Here is a 14,840-nt window from a genome sequence, read left to right as displayed (position 1 = left end):
AACAAGACAATGTCTTTCTTTCTCATACACACACACACACACACACACACACGGACATACTTTCACTCATGCGTGCAGATAAACTCCTCTGTGCAGTCGGTCATGTCGCACGTCACTCACTGGGAGCTGGAAAAGAAACGCAGAGAGGAGGACGCATATTGGAAGAGTTCAAATACCAATTTGTGGATCATGTGACATAAAGAGGAAGCTGCCGGGATGCTCACCAGGTGTCTCGTCTGTTTTGGGCTCTGAGTCAGTCGCTCCGGCATCCCCTTTTTCTGTTTAGAAAGACAGCAAATTAAGACACGAACAAGCCGTCATATTTAAGCTGTGTTCTTCTTATTTTGGCCTTTAGGTGCTGACCAAACACTACTGTCCTCTGTCCACACAGCTGGTACAAACTCTCCTGAAAACACTTGTCCCCAGTGTTACTGCACCACACACACACATTTTAGATCAGTTTGTTTAAGGTATCAGGTTATGTTATGTGAGGTTTATTAGCCCTATGACAGACTGGCCACCTGTCCAGGTGTGGTGGGCTCAAGCAGAAGAACAAAGATGAGTGTATTTTTCCAGGTTTGAGGTATTTTGTCTCTTTCACCAAGTCAGAAATGTGAAACAGCTCGATGGACTGTTAGGATACTTGCTGCCAGCATTCTCGGTTGCCTTATGATTACATTTTTAAAATATATTTATTTAAAGCCCATATTTTGACTGGACAGTGGAAAGAAGAAAGAAAAACTGGGAGGAAGACATGTAGTAACTGACCTTGCGACAGACTAAGACGTACTAAGCTATTGTAGTTTAGAGTTAAAAATATAAACATAGAGCTGGAAAAACTGTGAACATAAATCACCCCCTTTCAAATGTTTTAGCACTCTAATCCTGTCAGATTTCCAGCTTGCAGCATAATGAACACAATAACCAGAACCGAGTTGAAGTGTTAGCATGTTTGCATGCAAACAAACAAAACATCCGACTGTGTTACAGCACACTCCCAAAGTATTGTTGTAGTCTGAAGTGCAGATTTTGCATGAACCTGAACTAAAGCCTCCCTCCCAAACAGAAAAGGAAATTAATCTCCATGCAAACACCTTTAATCTGAAGGTGTTAAAACTTATATTGCAGAACTAGGAATAGCAGATTTCCGGCAAGTCGTTCCTTAAAAACAACCTGTAGCTGCGTCAGAAGTGGACGAGCCGCTCTGTCAGCTCTGCTTATGTGACACTCGATCCTCTCTCTCCACTGGCTGTGAAATGGAGGCGTGGAGGCTCAGCCGTCCCGACATCGCTCGTCGCTGGTGGAAGCCCTATATGTGTTGGAACGCTCTAGTTTCTATGTGGACTCAGATTGCATCTTAATGATACCACAGTGACAACAAAGTGTTGGCAACACAAACACATGCTCCATCCAGCATCTCTACACAGGGCTGTGGCCATATTTGAACTCAAAGTGAGTGAAGTTGGATGGCGCAGGGGGTGAAGATCATGATTTTCTAACTATAATGATTAAATGATGAACAGTTAATCTGTGAGACACATCTATGAAGATTTTATGGTAGCATTACTTCATGAATATTTTTTGTAGAATTTTTATTCCCCTTTTGGAAACTCTAGGAAGCCTACAGTCTGAGAGCAAAGTGCTCTGTTGGGATAATATGGCTGTATGAGGTCTATAGACATGATGGGGACTAAGCATTCAGTGCTTTGGATCTGGAGACGCTAATATGGTCTCTCTTTCCAGTTACCGTCAGAGTGTTTAGACAATCTGAATTGTAAAAATATCACTATAGTCTAGGACTATGAATGTAAGTCTAAGAATAAACTTTATCACAAGGGAAATTTTAAAATTAATTTTAAAAGTAGAGCGACTATCTGTCTCCTAAACCCTGACAGCTCTAGGAAACTCTATTAAACACAAGTAAGCCAGCAGGCGGAGAACAAAGTGAGGTCTTTAACATTTGATGGGGCCTGATTATTCATGATTTTGCATGTGAGGAGACAGGTTTTAAATTCAAATCTGGATTAAAAAGGGAGCCAGTGAAAAAAAGCCAATACGGGAAAAACATGCTCTGTCTTTCTAGTCCCTGTTAGCGCTCTCACTGCAGTGTTTTGGATCAACTGGAGGCTTTTCAGGGAAATTTTAGGGAAACCTGATAAGGAAAAGGAAATCCAATAGTCAAGTCTGAAAGTAGCACATGCATAAAACAGTTTTTCAGCATTGCTCTGAGACATGGGCATTCATGCTTCTATTTTGTGGCTAAAAATTACTCCAAGAATCATCACAGATCTTAGACTGAAGACACAAGAATACATTTTTATAAATAAGCAACATTCACTTAATTTTGCCCACTACAGCAGCATCGAGTCTCATAGAAGCTAAAACCTCTAAAAAGTTTGGTGTTTGATGTTTAACCTGCCACCCTGCTCGGCCCGCTTTACTGCAACGAACACTTTGCATCAGACAAAGAGGAAAATGAAGTTGACCTCATCATCATTTGCTACCTGCTCGTCATTTGCATCACTAAGTAACTTTGTGATAGCAGTGAGTGCTTCCTACAGAGCGCTTCCATGTATAGATGATCGCTGGCGGACAGGCATGCAGAGCTATTATCACAATGTAGGTCTGAAGAGCCTGCTGAGGTGCTGTCTTGGAAGTTACAGCAGAAATTTCTAATTTAGAGTCCTACTCACAGCAGAGGGCTGGGAGGCAAAGCAAACACAACAAATGCTTTATTTCCAAGTTTAAATCACACAAATATCCTCAATGCTTTTGGCCAAACAAAAGCTATCAGCTATTTTTTATCCTCTATCAAAATGTCAAATCCCTTTAGTGACAGCTGCCAGGTTTTAATAAATGTTACATTTTACAAGGTAAACCCTCAACAACATCACACTTTGTGTGTGTTTCAGTCAGTGAAACTTCAACAAGTAGTCTAATCCACGACTACACAAAAGCGTGTAATTAAAAGAATTCATACGAAAATTTAACCTGATCAGTTAAGCTTGTGCAATATGCAGACAGATCCTTTAATAGGTACTGATCATAGCTGTGACCTGGAAACGCATTCTTGTGGCCACCCCGGTGTGTTCATTAGAGGCCAAAGTCATGCCAGTGTGTTGTTGGATACTGCGTAGTTACTACAGTTGCGGAGGAACTAAAAACGGAAGAGACATTACGTACCTTTGTACTGCGGCATCCCATGTTGAGGTGGAATAGCACCGCTCAGGTTACTGTTGTACATTTTGTCCATCACTTGTTTGGACACATTAATTATGCGACTACTGTGGTAACTTGTTCAAGAGGTGTCAAGAGAGAAAATCTTCCACTCCAAATGTTCTGAAGTGTCATTTTAAGTAACCCACGCACACACAGGTTCTTGTCCTTGTCTGCCCGATACGTTTCACGAGGATGTGAGCAGCGATTCCCATAAATGTTCACCTTTGCATGAATTACAATGAGCATTTATAATGTGCATGTTTATAAGCTCAGACTGAAGATACAGTGGTGTTGTCATGTGCAGAAGAATTCAAAATAAAACATTAAAACATTACAGAGTCTAAGAATATATGTAGTAAAAGGCCTTTTGTGAGTATTTAACCTCATTCCTGTTTGTGACTCCCGCCTACCTGGCTCTGGGGCAGGAGCTTCAGCCTCTGAGGAGCTTGCTGCTGTCTCAGCGGTGCTGTCTCCTGCTGCTGCTGAAGTCTCAGCGGGCGGGCTGCCGGCTGCATCCTGAGACTCTTCTGCTGCTGGTGGAGTTGCAGCTGTGGTGTCTGCAGACGCGGCTGTCACGGCAGGCTCTTCTGCAGGCTCATCTCCAGGCTTGGCATCGCTTCCCTCAGCAGGTGTCTGGTCTGGAATAGTTTCACTGTCCTCAGCTAGATTCCCATTTTCATTGGCCGCTCCTGTTAGCAGAAAAAAGCATGAGCAAACATTCATTCAGGCCGTTTATTTGGATAATATGAACAGCTAGTTTTATAGATTACAGCTGCAATATAGATTACAGTAGATATATAGTTTAAACACAGTAATAATGGCTTTCACTTAAAGCCAGACATATTATAAGGTATTTATATTATCAATATTAGTGAAAATATGATACAATGTTGACAAAAAACTCTGTTTATATCATATATGTACAATAAGAGTGAAAGTCCCGAGCAGTGACTGTGAGCCACAGCCTCGTATAGCACAGTTTGACACCAGGGTCATTTTCACTTTTGGTTACCAATGGTGATCATGTGGTTCTGCGGATAATTTTCAGTGCTCCTTTAGCTGAAATTAATTTTAAACACTCATAGTATTTTTCTATAATGCTTTCTGTTTCATCTCACAGATCGTTGAAATCAGTGGACCTTGAGTTAAGTTTAATTTACCAATTCAAAAGAAGTCATTTGAGGACACGGTGGAATATAGAGATCTAAAAAACGAAGCATATCTGCTAAGAACAAGCATTCCTGAGTGATACTCTGGTAGGATCAATATTGTGTTTCCTTTGCCTCAGTTTATTTTTTGCTTGTTTTCCCTCCATGATGGCATCACAGGTCACTTATCCAAAACCAGAGGGAAGAGTTCATCTGTGACCGGCCCATGTTAGGCCACAAATATTCTATTAACATCATCCAACAGTGGATAACTAATTCTATTTATTTTTGACTGTGAATGTTTGAATGCAAACCATGGAAGCAGGAAGAGCTGAGAATCCATGCACTGCTTCTAAAACACAGGGCTAAAGTATAAAAAGCAAAAAAACAAAACAAAACACAGCACGAAGAACCGATGCTCACACATAAAAGGAGCCTGACAGGAAGTTAATGTTTCTATTACTGAGGTTAATAAACACTTAAATACTCAAACAGCACAGTTCTATAAACAGGTTGCTGCGTGACAGGGTGCATCACTTCCCTGTTGACTTTTTTCGGAAGAATTTGCATTGCAGGTATTTGCATGGATCACAAAAGTCTTAACTCTCAACTTTTAATATTCTCAAAGCTCCTCGAAGCTTGGCGAAGAAGCAAATTACTTCTTGAAACAGGTGTCACGAAGGAGCAGTGACGACAACATAAAACTTCAGAAAACATTATTCTACATGCTGTCTTTGTGATTTTGGGTTATAATTGGAAAAGTTGAATGAAGGCTGCTGATTTAAGGGGACCAATAAAGCCCACATAGACTGCATGTAAAAGATAAGATAAGATAAGATAAAAAGAACTTTATTTATCCCGAGGGAAATTCTTTTGTCATACACATGCTCAATGCAGCAAGAGAGATATCAAATAACTGTAACAAGTAACAATACAAATATATCCTGGATGTAGATGGATAAACTGATCAAGCCTAATTCTAGACTAGATCCTCTGTTCATTTTTTGCCATGTCTGTCTGCACTGAAATAACTTGTCTTTAAATCAACAAACTTTTCCTCCTCCTCCTCTGTTGGGAGTGACAAGTGACTTTCAGTGAAACGAGTCAGGCACATGCAAACTTAAGAAAACATCCTGATGGATTTCCATGTGACCTCTAAGACACTATTTCCAGAGCACAGGCGGGAGTCACAAACAGGAATGAGCTGTTTAATTCCATGCTGCTGGGAAATTTACTCACATACTTATTAAGCAAATTTCTCCTTGTCACTTTAACAGGGTCACTGGTTTATCAGCTAAGTCCATGAAAGTACTGACTTCTGTGTATGTGTCTCCATGCTTTCAGGGCAGTAAGCAGCCTGTAATGAGTGCAAAGAGACACTTGCTCAGAGGTGGTCTCACTTAGTGAATCTTTTACCAGTTTTTCTTTCACTTATGTCAAACAATGCTTAAGCCTGCAGAACTGCACACTCACATTTCCACCATTCAAATGCATCAAAAGTTTTGTAAAAAATGACACTTAAAAAAAATTGAACATATTTTTTTAAATCTTGAAATGCACCACAGCCGGGGCCATCGCTGACCTACTACAACAAAGGAGCGTCCAGAGTGGCTTCTCCATTTCCTAATGAAACTGTAGACTGTCACTAAATCTGCTTTCGTGCCCCCGTCTCTCTCGAAGAGAGGACAGAGCCAGGAACCACCGTTAAATAATGACAATAAACTTTCCCATCCTGTCACAGTGGAGCTCTGCCTCATTAAAAATAAAGACATCAGATGCTGTACATTTGCATTTAGACCAAGTCCTTATCAGAACAGTGCTCACTTCAGTATAATTAAAGGGATGATGCAACATTCCTACCAGCATGTTAGAAAGTTATTTACTGTGTTGACTGAATGAAAATAACCATATAAATTTGTTAATCAAACCCTTTTTGAATAACAAATCTGAATTCAATAGAAAGTAAGTTTAGAAACAGATGCAAAGTTATTTTTTAACTATATGATGTCGTTTTTTTTGGATGAGAGCTTTGTTTCCAGTCAAACTCTCACATATTTACTGTGACAAAATAAAACAATATCAAATTTGTCCACTTGCAATATACTTGCAGTGAATGGCACATATCTCCCGACTGGACAGATGTTTATGTTTTCAGAAATCTCAATACCTTTATTTAATATCATATACTTTACAAGTATAAATGTTTTTTTCTTTCTTTGTCTCACCTGTAGTGCTGGCTCCGTTGCTCTCCTCGAGCTTAGCGCTTGGTCGAGTCGTATCTACCGCTGAAGTTTGGGTACTGGTGGAGCATCCCATCCTGCCCTGTGCACACAGAGGACTGTGATCTCAAACTTGAGAGGTGAGGACTGACTGTGCCTGCACTGATGACGTCGTGCATATATATCGCTTCTGTAAAATGAGAAACCCTCGGAGGACAGCCTAAACGCACCGTCTGGTCGCTAAATTCCTTCAGTTCCGTGCGTAATTACGCACATTTCCTGCAGTAAACGACTTCAGGTTGTTGTGTTGTGGTTGCAGGTCTCCAGTTGGGCACGCAGGTGAAATGTTGGCTTTTGTTGTGTACTGTAACTTAGGCTGTTTCCCTGAGGCTGGCTCAGGGACGAAAATACATTATTCAGTCAGAGCGCAAAGGCCACCTCTTGGGGCGGGGAAAGTGAAGCGCGACGCTCTCGCCACACCAACAAATAGCTCTACTGCCGACGTGCCACTGAGCAAACATCAATAGTAAATAGCCCTAATGCTGGTATAGCTTACAAAATGTTTAATTTAGCCTTGAGTTTGTCATTTTTTATATTAATTAGCTTGCTTAACTGTAATATTAGAATTTAAGTCATGATCATTTTAATTATATAGCAGACAGTCTTTGACCCAAAATGCTTAACAGGCGCACACATCTGTAATTCAGGTCTCAAGAGCCTAATTGTATAATTACATTTGCATAAACAGACAACATAATAAAATGGATAATTAAAAAATAATAACAAAAAACATATATATATAAAAACAGTCAAAATAATAGAAAACATTTGTGTGACCAATCCACGCGGGACCTCAGACTTGACCAAAAGCAACTGAAAATATGTTGGTCTTAAGAGCCGATTTAATTTTTTTAATTGTTGAAGTTCTTATGAGGTGTGGCAAGCTATTCCAGAGTTGGGGGCGCAATGTCAGCATTTAGTTTTTAAACATGAAGATGGCACTGAGCTCAATGAACTCGAGGCAAATTACGGAGTTAAAAAGATTCCATTCACCATTTGATTGTCAGAAGTATAGAAAATATTCATAACAAACCAAACTAATAATCGATGATTGATTTGATACTAAAAATCGACTTAAAGCAGCCTAATTACATTAAAAGTAGGACACTGGGTGAAGAGGACTCAGTTAGATCGCTGCAGTGGATTTCAAAATAAAAGCACAACCGTTCGGAAGTGGTAAAGTACAATCTTTAAACAACACATCGCTTTTTAACACTTATTAAAAATAGTTAATCTTCTGGGTTATTATTTATTATATTATGCAAATGACATTTAGTTGCATGAATCCATTTATGTATTGCTTTTAATATTTAGGCATACTAAAGACTACCATAATACACATTTTTTTAATGTAAAACACCACAGATTTGCTTAAGTTTAGCTATAACATATTGTTTAATTAATCAATTTTTTAGTAAAAGGCTAAGTAAAATGTTTCAAATAGACGCGTTTGTCCACTACATATCTCACTGCAGAAGTATCTGAAAACGACCCTTAGCCGCCTGCCCAGTCCTGTTCTGCGCATGCTCGCCGAAGTGATACGAGCGCAGTGCACCATGGGACTTCCTTTCTCTCCGAGGCCATATTGGAGTTAACTCACAGTAAGACGAGCTCCGAGTTTTATTTATAAAATAAATATGATTTTCGCCACATTTTCACATTTTGCTGTGACCCACTCTTTAACGACAGTCCTCTGCTATCCTCCTTCTGCCCGCAGGTTGGCCGGTCCGGACTAAACCGCAAACATGGTGGCCGCAAAGAAGACGGTGAGCGAGGCCGGAGTGCACGCGCTACTGCACGGCCAGGCTTCACGTGGAGACGTGTAACTGCCGGGGCCTGCTAGCTAGCGCTGTAGTACTCCGCTTAAAACTTGATATTTCTACTCAGTGTCACTTAGTGTTGATTTTTTGCTGCTTTAAATCTTATGAAATACTTGATTGTTATGACAGTGTTTATTAGTGGCCGCCCGTTTAGTTCATGTTTAACTGTACCGGCAGTAGAGCTAATGCTAATTCATAAAATCTAATAGAAAATGACGACAGCAACGTGGACCCTTCCCCCTTTAATATAAAGTTAAAACATGTTTAAATGTGTGCGCTTTTTATGTGTCCTATTATAGTTATCATATTTATTATATTCGATATGTAGTGGAGTGTGAGAGGTGTGTAGCTCCTGTACTGTCACCGACTTCAGATTTTGATATATGTGTGTGTCTGTGTTCAGAAAAAGTCTATGGAGTCCATCAACTCCCGTCTCCAGCTGGTGATGAAAAGCGGAAAATACGTCCTGGGCTACAAACAGTCCCAGAAGATGATCCGTCAGGGAAAAGCCAAATTGGTTATCCTGGCCAACAACTGCCCAGCTCTCAGGTATATTAAGACTTTCCTAAATATATTTTTCTACACACTATTTTAGCTAAGGAATTGAAAGGGATTCAGTGTGCTACAAAGAACTATGACAAGTTTAACAATAAAAGGAATTCTTTATTTCTTTATTATTTAAAAAAAAATAAAATTTAAGTGAAGTGAGGTTAATTAATGGGAGGGCACTGATGCAAACATAAATTGGTATTACCTTATTGAGCTGCTACATATGTGCTAGTGAATAAGACGACATTCACCAGTGAATGTTTCTATTGTTTGTTGTTTCACATCAGTATTATTCAGGCTAAATGTTCAAAGATGGTGTAATAATGAGCAAAAACATAAATAGTTCAACTAATTTTCAATAGTAAGAATCTGTGTACCTGCAAAGTAAATGACCAATTATCAACACTTTCTCTAAATCTTACTGCATTGATCATAGTGTATGTATATATGTCTGTATGTGCCCTGCCTCCATTGCCACTCTGAACAAAATTTTACACAAACATCGTCACACATGGAGAGGTTATTTAGAAATTATACACAGTTATTTGGATTTTCATATCTATTATCTTCCTGTGAAGGTGGTGATACGTTTTCCGTTTGTGTGTGTTTGGTTTAACATACGTTGCTTGGATGCCAAGGTCCCCAGAATTTATTTCTTTGATGTCATTTTGTTCGACTCATCGCTAAATAGGGAGTTAAGAATTTGAAAAGATGCTGCAGGCGTGTGGCAGGTGGTCTATCAGATAGTTGGTCCCATCCTTGTAATTTCTGTGCAGGTTGGAAGGTTGTACTTGTTGCGCTGTCTTTTAGTGCAGAGGCACAAACGTATACATGTGTAAACTTAATTTTGAGTAGGTAAGGACAGCTACATGTTTGATGTAATCATACTCATGTGATACAGCTAGCAGATGCCCGTCATAATTCAGAAAAGTTTGGGATCTCTGCTATTTATTGTACACTAATTGTCTCCAGTATTGATTTGTAGAAGATGCTGAGATATTCATTACAATTTTAACAAATTTCATCTAAATGTTGATTATAAATTGGTTAACTCAAAAAAACAATGTGCAGAAACTTCTCTACAGTCAGTATAATCAAGTGTTAGAAGGATCTATGGCTGTACTTATCTGCACTTGTTTCTTTATATTTTAAATTGTCTTGTGTCAGCTTTACCCTTTGTTGCAGTATTTGACCACATGTGCGTTTGGCTCACATTTACCTTTATTACCTGTCCAGGAAATCTGAGATTGAATACTATGCTATGCTGGCCAAGACTGGTGTCCACCACTACAGTGGAAACAACATCGAGTTGGGCACAGCCTGCGGCAAATACTACAGGGTGTGCACACTGGCTATCATCGACCCTGGTGAGTACTCATTTTTATTGTGAAACCCATCTTCACTGAACCACTTCTTCACCTCCACAGGAATTAGATGTTATATACACTGTGGGAGAAAGTGTTAAAAAAGCCCAGTGGGATGTTTGAGGCACCAGCTGGTGTGCATCACTGCCTGCAAGTTAAATTGATTTGTGGGCGGCAAGTTCACAAACATAAATCTAAAAGAATTTCAGCCAAAACAATATTTTAGTTCTCTAGGAGATATTAAACGTTCCAGATGTAACTATCTTAGTTAACAAGTACTAGAGGGACAGCATTTAACACATAATATGGAGAGTAGCCAGGAGGGAATGATTGTTTTTAGGTCTTTGTTTTAGCAGCCTGCTCTTAGTTTGAAAAGCCACTGGAACAAATGACCAGAATCCATGAATCAACATAACATTCAAAACAAGCTTTAAAATGACAGTAAATATCTCAAAAGTGACAGATCTGACACTGATATGGTGGACTTCCCTGGGGAGTAGATTGACACCCCCCTCTCTCTCTCTCTCTCTCTCCCTCCCTTGAGCCTGTTAGAGGCAGTCACTAGTCCCACTCAGGACTAGTGGTTTGCTAGATGAATGCTAGTCAGAGCTTTTAGTTGAACTGCCAGCACTTTACAGTCAGTTTATATAGAGATCTTCCAGTGGCAACATTTATCCTCACAATGTCATTATTGTTTTATTTGTGTGGGGCATTTAAAGACATGCAGCATTTCTTCAGGCGGTATAAGTGTGCGTCTTTGTATATGTGGCAGTGACTCTGACTCTGCTCCTCTTTTCCTCTTCAGGTGATTCTGACATCATCAGGAGCATGCCGGAACAGCAGCAGCCTGCTCAGTAGATCTGTTGTTATAAATAAAGTTGGTGTTAACAGAAAGAAGCTGCTGTCTTTTCATTTCTGATTGCTGTAACCTTTTCTCTCCTGTGTAGACAGTTACAGGAAGCTGTTTAAAGAGGTCTTTCTTCATAGGATTGTCACCATATAAACCACCAGGATCTGACCATTTATCACACAGTCAAAATTATGCCATTTTATTTTGTTTCCCCCTCACTTACATAAAGCTTCAGGATGACCGTGTGCTGCACTGTGACTGTAATTGAGTAAGGACACTTCAGTCACAGGCATTAAAGGCTTTAAAAGGTGTTGGCTACATTTGTTACACATAGAGTTGATGTCCTCTGGATCTTCAATGCTAGAACCAAAAACAGTGGTGCAGGGTCTCTTGTAAACCTAGCTGACTTGATTTTTAAAATAAACCCCTTCTCTAAATGCAGACTTAATACATTTAGCCTCCTGGTTGTCAGTCACTCTTTAAAAGCCTCAGATTAATATTGTCGATTTAATCTTTTATGTAACTCATCTGGAGATTTTAACCGGCATAAACAAGAGCAGCATCATTTCTCAGCGCTTGTGTAACGTCAGTATGTTGGACAAGTCTTGTATGCTGCGAGTTCACATGTAGCAGGGCTCCCGGCAGTCACTGAAACACATAACTGGTGTTAACCAATCCATGAGGCTGTGGAGTTTCTGTGTAGCTTTTTACTTCTACAGAGGTCACGGCGCGGCCACAAAAATCCTCTGCTGTAGCGGATGCCTTGCTGAAGGGCAGTTTGGTAGCGTGGGTGGATAAAGCTGAATAATCCTTTCATGTTTAACTGCTGATGCACGTCAGACTGAGGCTGACTCGGGCCTTTTTTATTTTTTTGGTGCCCTAAATTGTAGCAGTTGCATCAGTTGTATTAAAAAGGAGAAGCCTGCTCTCAGGATTTCATCTGAGAGAGAACCACTCAGGGAAACATGAACAATTCAGAGCAATGGTAGATAGACAGGGGGGCCTTACATATGACAGAATAAAGAAAAGTTTCCCTGAGGAGCAGAGAAAACAATCTGAGGATGACCATGTGATGTGATCTTAAGGCTCTGAGCACACTGGGTTTATCTCCCATAGACATGAACCTATTTTTAGAAAACGGCACATTAAAAATGAGATTTTAACAAAGTATCCAAATCTTTCTTAAAACAATGGAAATGTGCATGGACCAACTTAGCGATTTTAAACTTTAACATCACCATATGTGTTTAGCATTGATCATAATAATTTTTAAAAAGCTGGTAACCCCCACACATATCTTACATCCCCAGCAGCCAGGGCTTAATAAAAACTGGCTCTGGTTCGAGCCTTGAATGCAGCAGACTAGTAAAGACTTGGCCAGATGCTGGCAGATGTGTAAAAATAACTCCGTTGTTTGGTGGTGGCTATGGTGGAGCTTCCACAGATGCCAACGGGTAGATGAGGGAAAGGGGAGGCAGGTGGAGGAGCGACCCGAGGCGGCCGCCGGTCCAAATGTCAGGTGAACTGAACTTCAGGTGAGAAGTTATAACCTGCAGTCTAAGTTTAGGTGTAGTTTATTTTCATTGTGCCAACTTTTTACAGTCAGTTACAATAACTGTGTATTAGCTAGCATGACAGAGTTTCTATTCAGCTGGGTGGGTGCTATGATGTTACTGATAGTGAACTTTATTTTATTCATAAGGTTAGTTCATTCATTTTATTTTGTTGGTTTTATCTGATATAAAGCACGTCACAGTTTGTCTTTTAAAAGGTGCTTTAAAATACATTTACTTACTGTGGGAAATATGGGACTGTGATCTTTCACATGTTTAATCAAATTACTGAAATAACTTTGTTTTTACTGCTGTGTATACCATGAGACCAATTTAAAGCTATAATCAAACTGGTGACATCAGTTATAAATGCATACATGAACTTAGAATGGAAGTGTATTGGGAAAATGTGTTTAATGTACTATTTAGTGCAAATTTGAATGTTTTGAGCATGTGGGCTGAGTGCAGTGCCTGAAAACCTGCTGAAAGATACCAATGATATAATAAATTAATCTCTTAGATGCTGTAACAGTAAGTTTGCTGCACCTGCCCAATGACCCAGAGAGATACAAGCTGTCCATCATCCATCGAGTGCTTTGGCCCAGTTTTCTTCCACTCATTGTTTCTCTAAGCCATTTTCTCATTTCCCAATTAAACTGACTGAAATAATTTCTGGTAATATCATTCTAATGAAGCAGGTGCCTTGTGTGAAATGAGGACGATATCAAAGGACATCGGCGTAACTTTGGGGGCATCAACATGAGTTTTTGTTTTTCTGGGATGTCACTTTTTAACTGAAATAAAGTTCTTTGCTGCACATTGGCAGGCCCTGTATGTTATACTGATTACTTTTCAGTGGTAAAAAGCATCACTTACACTAAATTTGAGTGTACATTTACTGGGATCTTTGTCCATTACACTTCCCTCATTGTCTGGTTGCACATACCGAGCTATTTTAGGTCTCTCTTTTGTATCTAATTCAGTAAATCTATCTTTACTTGTTTTATCTGGTTAAAATAATCCTGAAAAACATTTTGGTGAAGAATTTCAGGATTGTCATTCTGTACAAATCCTTCTGCCAGATGTTGAAGAAAAATATTAAAACAAAAAAAACCCCTTTCTGGCTATTGTGTCCCTTTTCAAAGAGTCCTTTTGAATCAGATGTCAGTGCTGCAGCCCTGCCCTGGACAAGCAGTTCAGCAAGAAGAGGGACAGAATGTGACCCAGTTTATTTTCTGTCAGCGTCCCAGTGGCAGAAAGTAGGTGAGCTTGTCTGTCTGGGATCGCACCGTCAGACCCAAGGTAATGCCGGCCACCATTATGAAGCATTTTAAATCCGCTCTCATCTGCCAGCTTGTTTGTACACAGTTGCTCTGAGGACCTTTTTCCTCCCAGTAGTCTCAAAACAAGGCTGCTTAAAGGTTTAGAGCTGCTGCTGAAGTATGAGGAGAAAAAATGCTGACTAAGTTTGAAAAAAAGCTCAGACACAGACATAAAAAGACATATTCCACACTTTATTTAGATAGCCAGCTAATTTAAAGAAATACTGTTATGTTCAGTTTCAGCTCCATGTTTTTATTTTTGGAATCCAATAATCCAAGAATAGAAACAGGAGGCTAGAAATCAGCTGGGATATATGATTCAGTTTATTACTTGCTGCAGTGATTCCCCAAAAAAATGCCTTAGGAAAAGCACCGGTTTGATAATTTTCTGTATCAGCATGTTAAATGGACTCCCACCTCACAAAAAAAAAAAAAAAGACAAAGGATGAACTGAAGCTCTGCCATCACGTAATGTCGCATACTCCTGTTTTTAAGGTCTTTTAAAAAAAAAAAAAAAAAAAAAAGCCCGTTACACTGGGCTCCCATTCATCACAGTATATAAAACTAGTTTGAGCTCCTTCCATTCGGCTCCTCCCATTAAAGCCAACTTTATTCTGATTGGCTGCTCTCTGTAAACAGATGGCCACTGACATCAATCAGAGCCAAGAGGAGGGAGAAACAGTTTAAAACCCAATGCAGAGATTATTTTCAAACAGGGTGAGCTCATTATGCACAA

At 39.6% G+C, this 14,840-nt stretch overlaps 2 protein-coding genes across 2 annotated transcripts; one reads left to right on the top strand and one right to left on the bottom strand.

Annotated features, from left to right (window-relative positions):
• Window positions 1-40: 40 nt before the first annotated feature.
• On the bottom strand, window positions 41-6,974 carry LOC102207010 (skin secretory protein xP2). Its single transcript, XM_005728483.1, has 4 exons — window positions 6,593-6,974; window positions 3,630-3,908; window positions 225-278; window positions 41-126 (listed from the first exon to the last, which is right to left on the bottom strand). The coding sequence occupies exons 1-4, from the start codon at window positions 6,681-6,683 to the stop codon at window positions 113-115; spliced, it is 438 nt and encodes a 145-aa protein (XP_005728540.1). The 5' UTR covers window positions 6,684-6,974; the 3' UTR covers window positions 41-112.
• A 1,187-nt stretch (window positions 6,975-8,161) lies between these two features.
• On the top strand, window positions 8,162-11,294 carry rpl30 (ribosomal protein L30). The gene is made up of 5 exons (XM_005728482.2): window positions 8,162-8,247; window positions 8,364-8,412; window positions 8,870-9,015; window positions 10,252-10,382; window positions 11,185-11,294. The coding sequence occupies exons 2-5, from the start codon at window positions 8,392-8,394 to the stop codon at window positions 11,235-11,237; spliced, it is 351 nt and encodes a 116-aa protein (XP_005728539.1). The 5' UTR covers window positions 8,162-8,247; window positions 8,364-8,391; the 3' UTR covers window positions 11,238-11,294.
• The last annotated feature ends 3,546 nt before the right edge of the window (window positions 11,295-14,840 follow it).

The sequence above is a fragment of the Pundamilia nyererei genome, unplaced genomic scaffold (assembly GCF_000239375.1).
Source record: "Pundamilia nyererei isolate P.nyererei 1_Seehausen unplaced genomic scaffold, PunNye1.0 scaffold00028, whole genome shotgun sequence".
Taxonomy (NCBI): domain Eukaryota; kingdom Metazoa; phylum Chordata; class Actinopteri; order Cichliformes; family Cichlidae; genus Pundamilia; species Pundamilia nyererei.
Note: the sequence above shows the minus strand (reverse complement) of the source record. Positions and strands in the feature narration are given on the sequence as shown.

What these genes read in the sequence shown, in the direction of transcription:
- rpl30 (XM_005728482.2), top strand. Translation starts at nt 8,392, where the DNA reads ATGGTGGCCGCAAAGAAGACG. An exon ending in TGGTGGCCGCAAAGAAGACG is followed by an intron (nt 8,413 to 8,869) that starts GTGAGCGAGGCC and finishes GTCTGTGTTCAG; the next exon opens with AAAAAGTCTATGGAGTCCAT. An exon ending in AACAACTGCCCAGCTCTCAG is followed by an intron (nt 9,016 to 10,251) that starts GTATATTAAGAC and finishes TTACCTGTCCAG; the next exon opens with GAAATCTGAGATTGAATACT.
- LOC102207010 (XM_005728483.1), bottom strand. Translation starts at nt 6,683, where the DNA reads ATGGGATGCTCCACCAGTACCCAAACTTCAGCGGTAGATACGACTCGA. An exon ending in CAACGGAGCCAGCACTACAG is followed by an intron (nt 3,909 to 6,592) that starts GTGAGACAAAGA and finishes TTCTGCTAACAG; the next exon opens with GAGCGGCCAATGAAAATGGG. An exon ending in AGCTCCTGCCCCAGAGCCAG is followed by an intron (nt 279 to 3,629) that starts GTAGGCGGGAGT and finishes CTTTCTAAACAG; the next exon opens with AAAAAGGGGATGCCGGAGCG.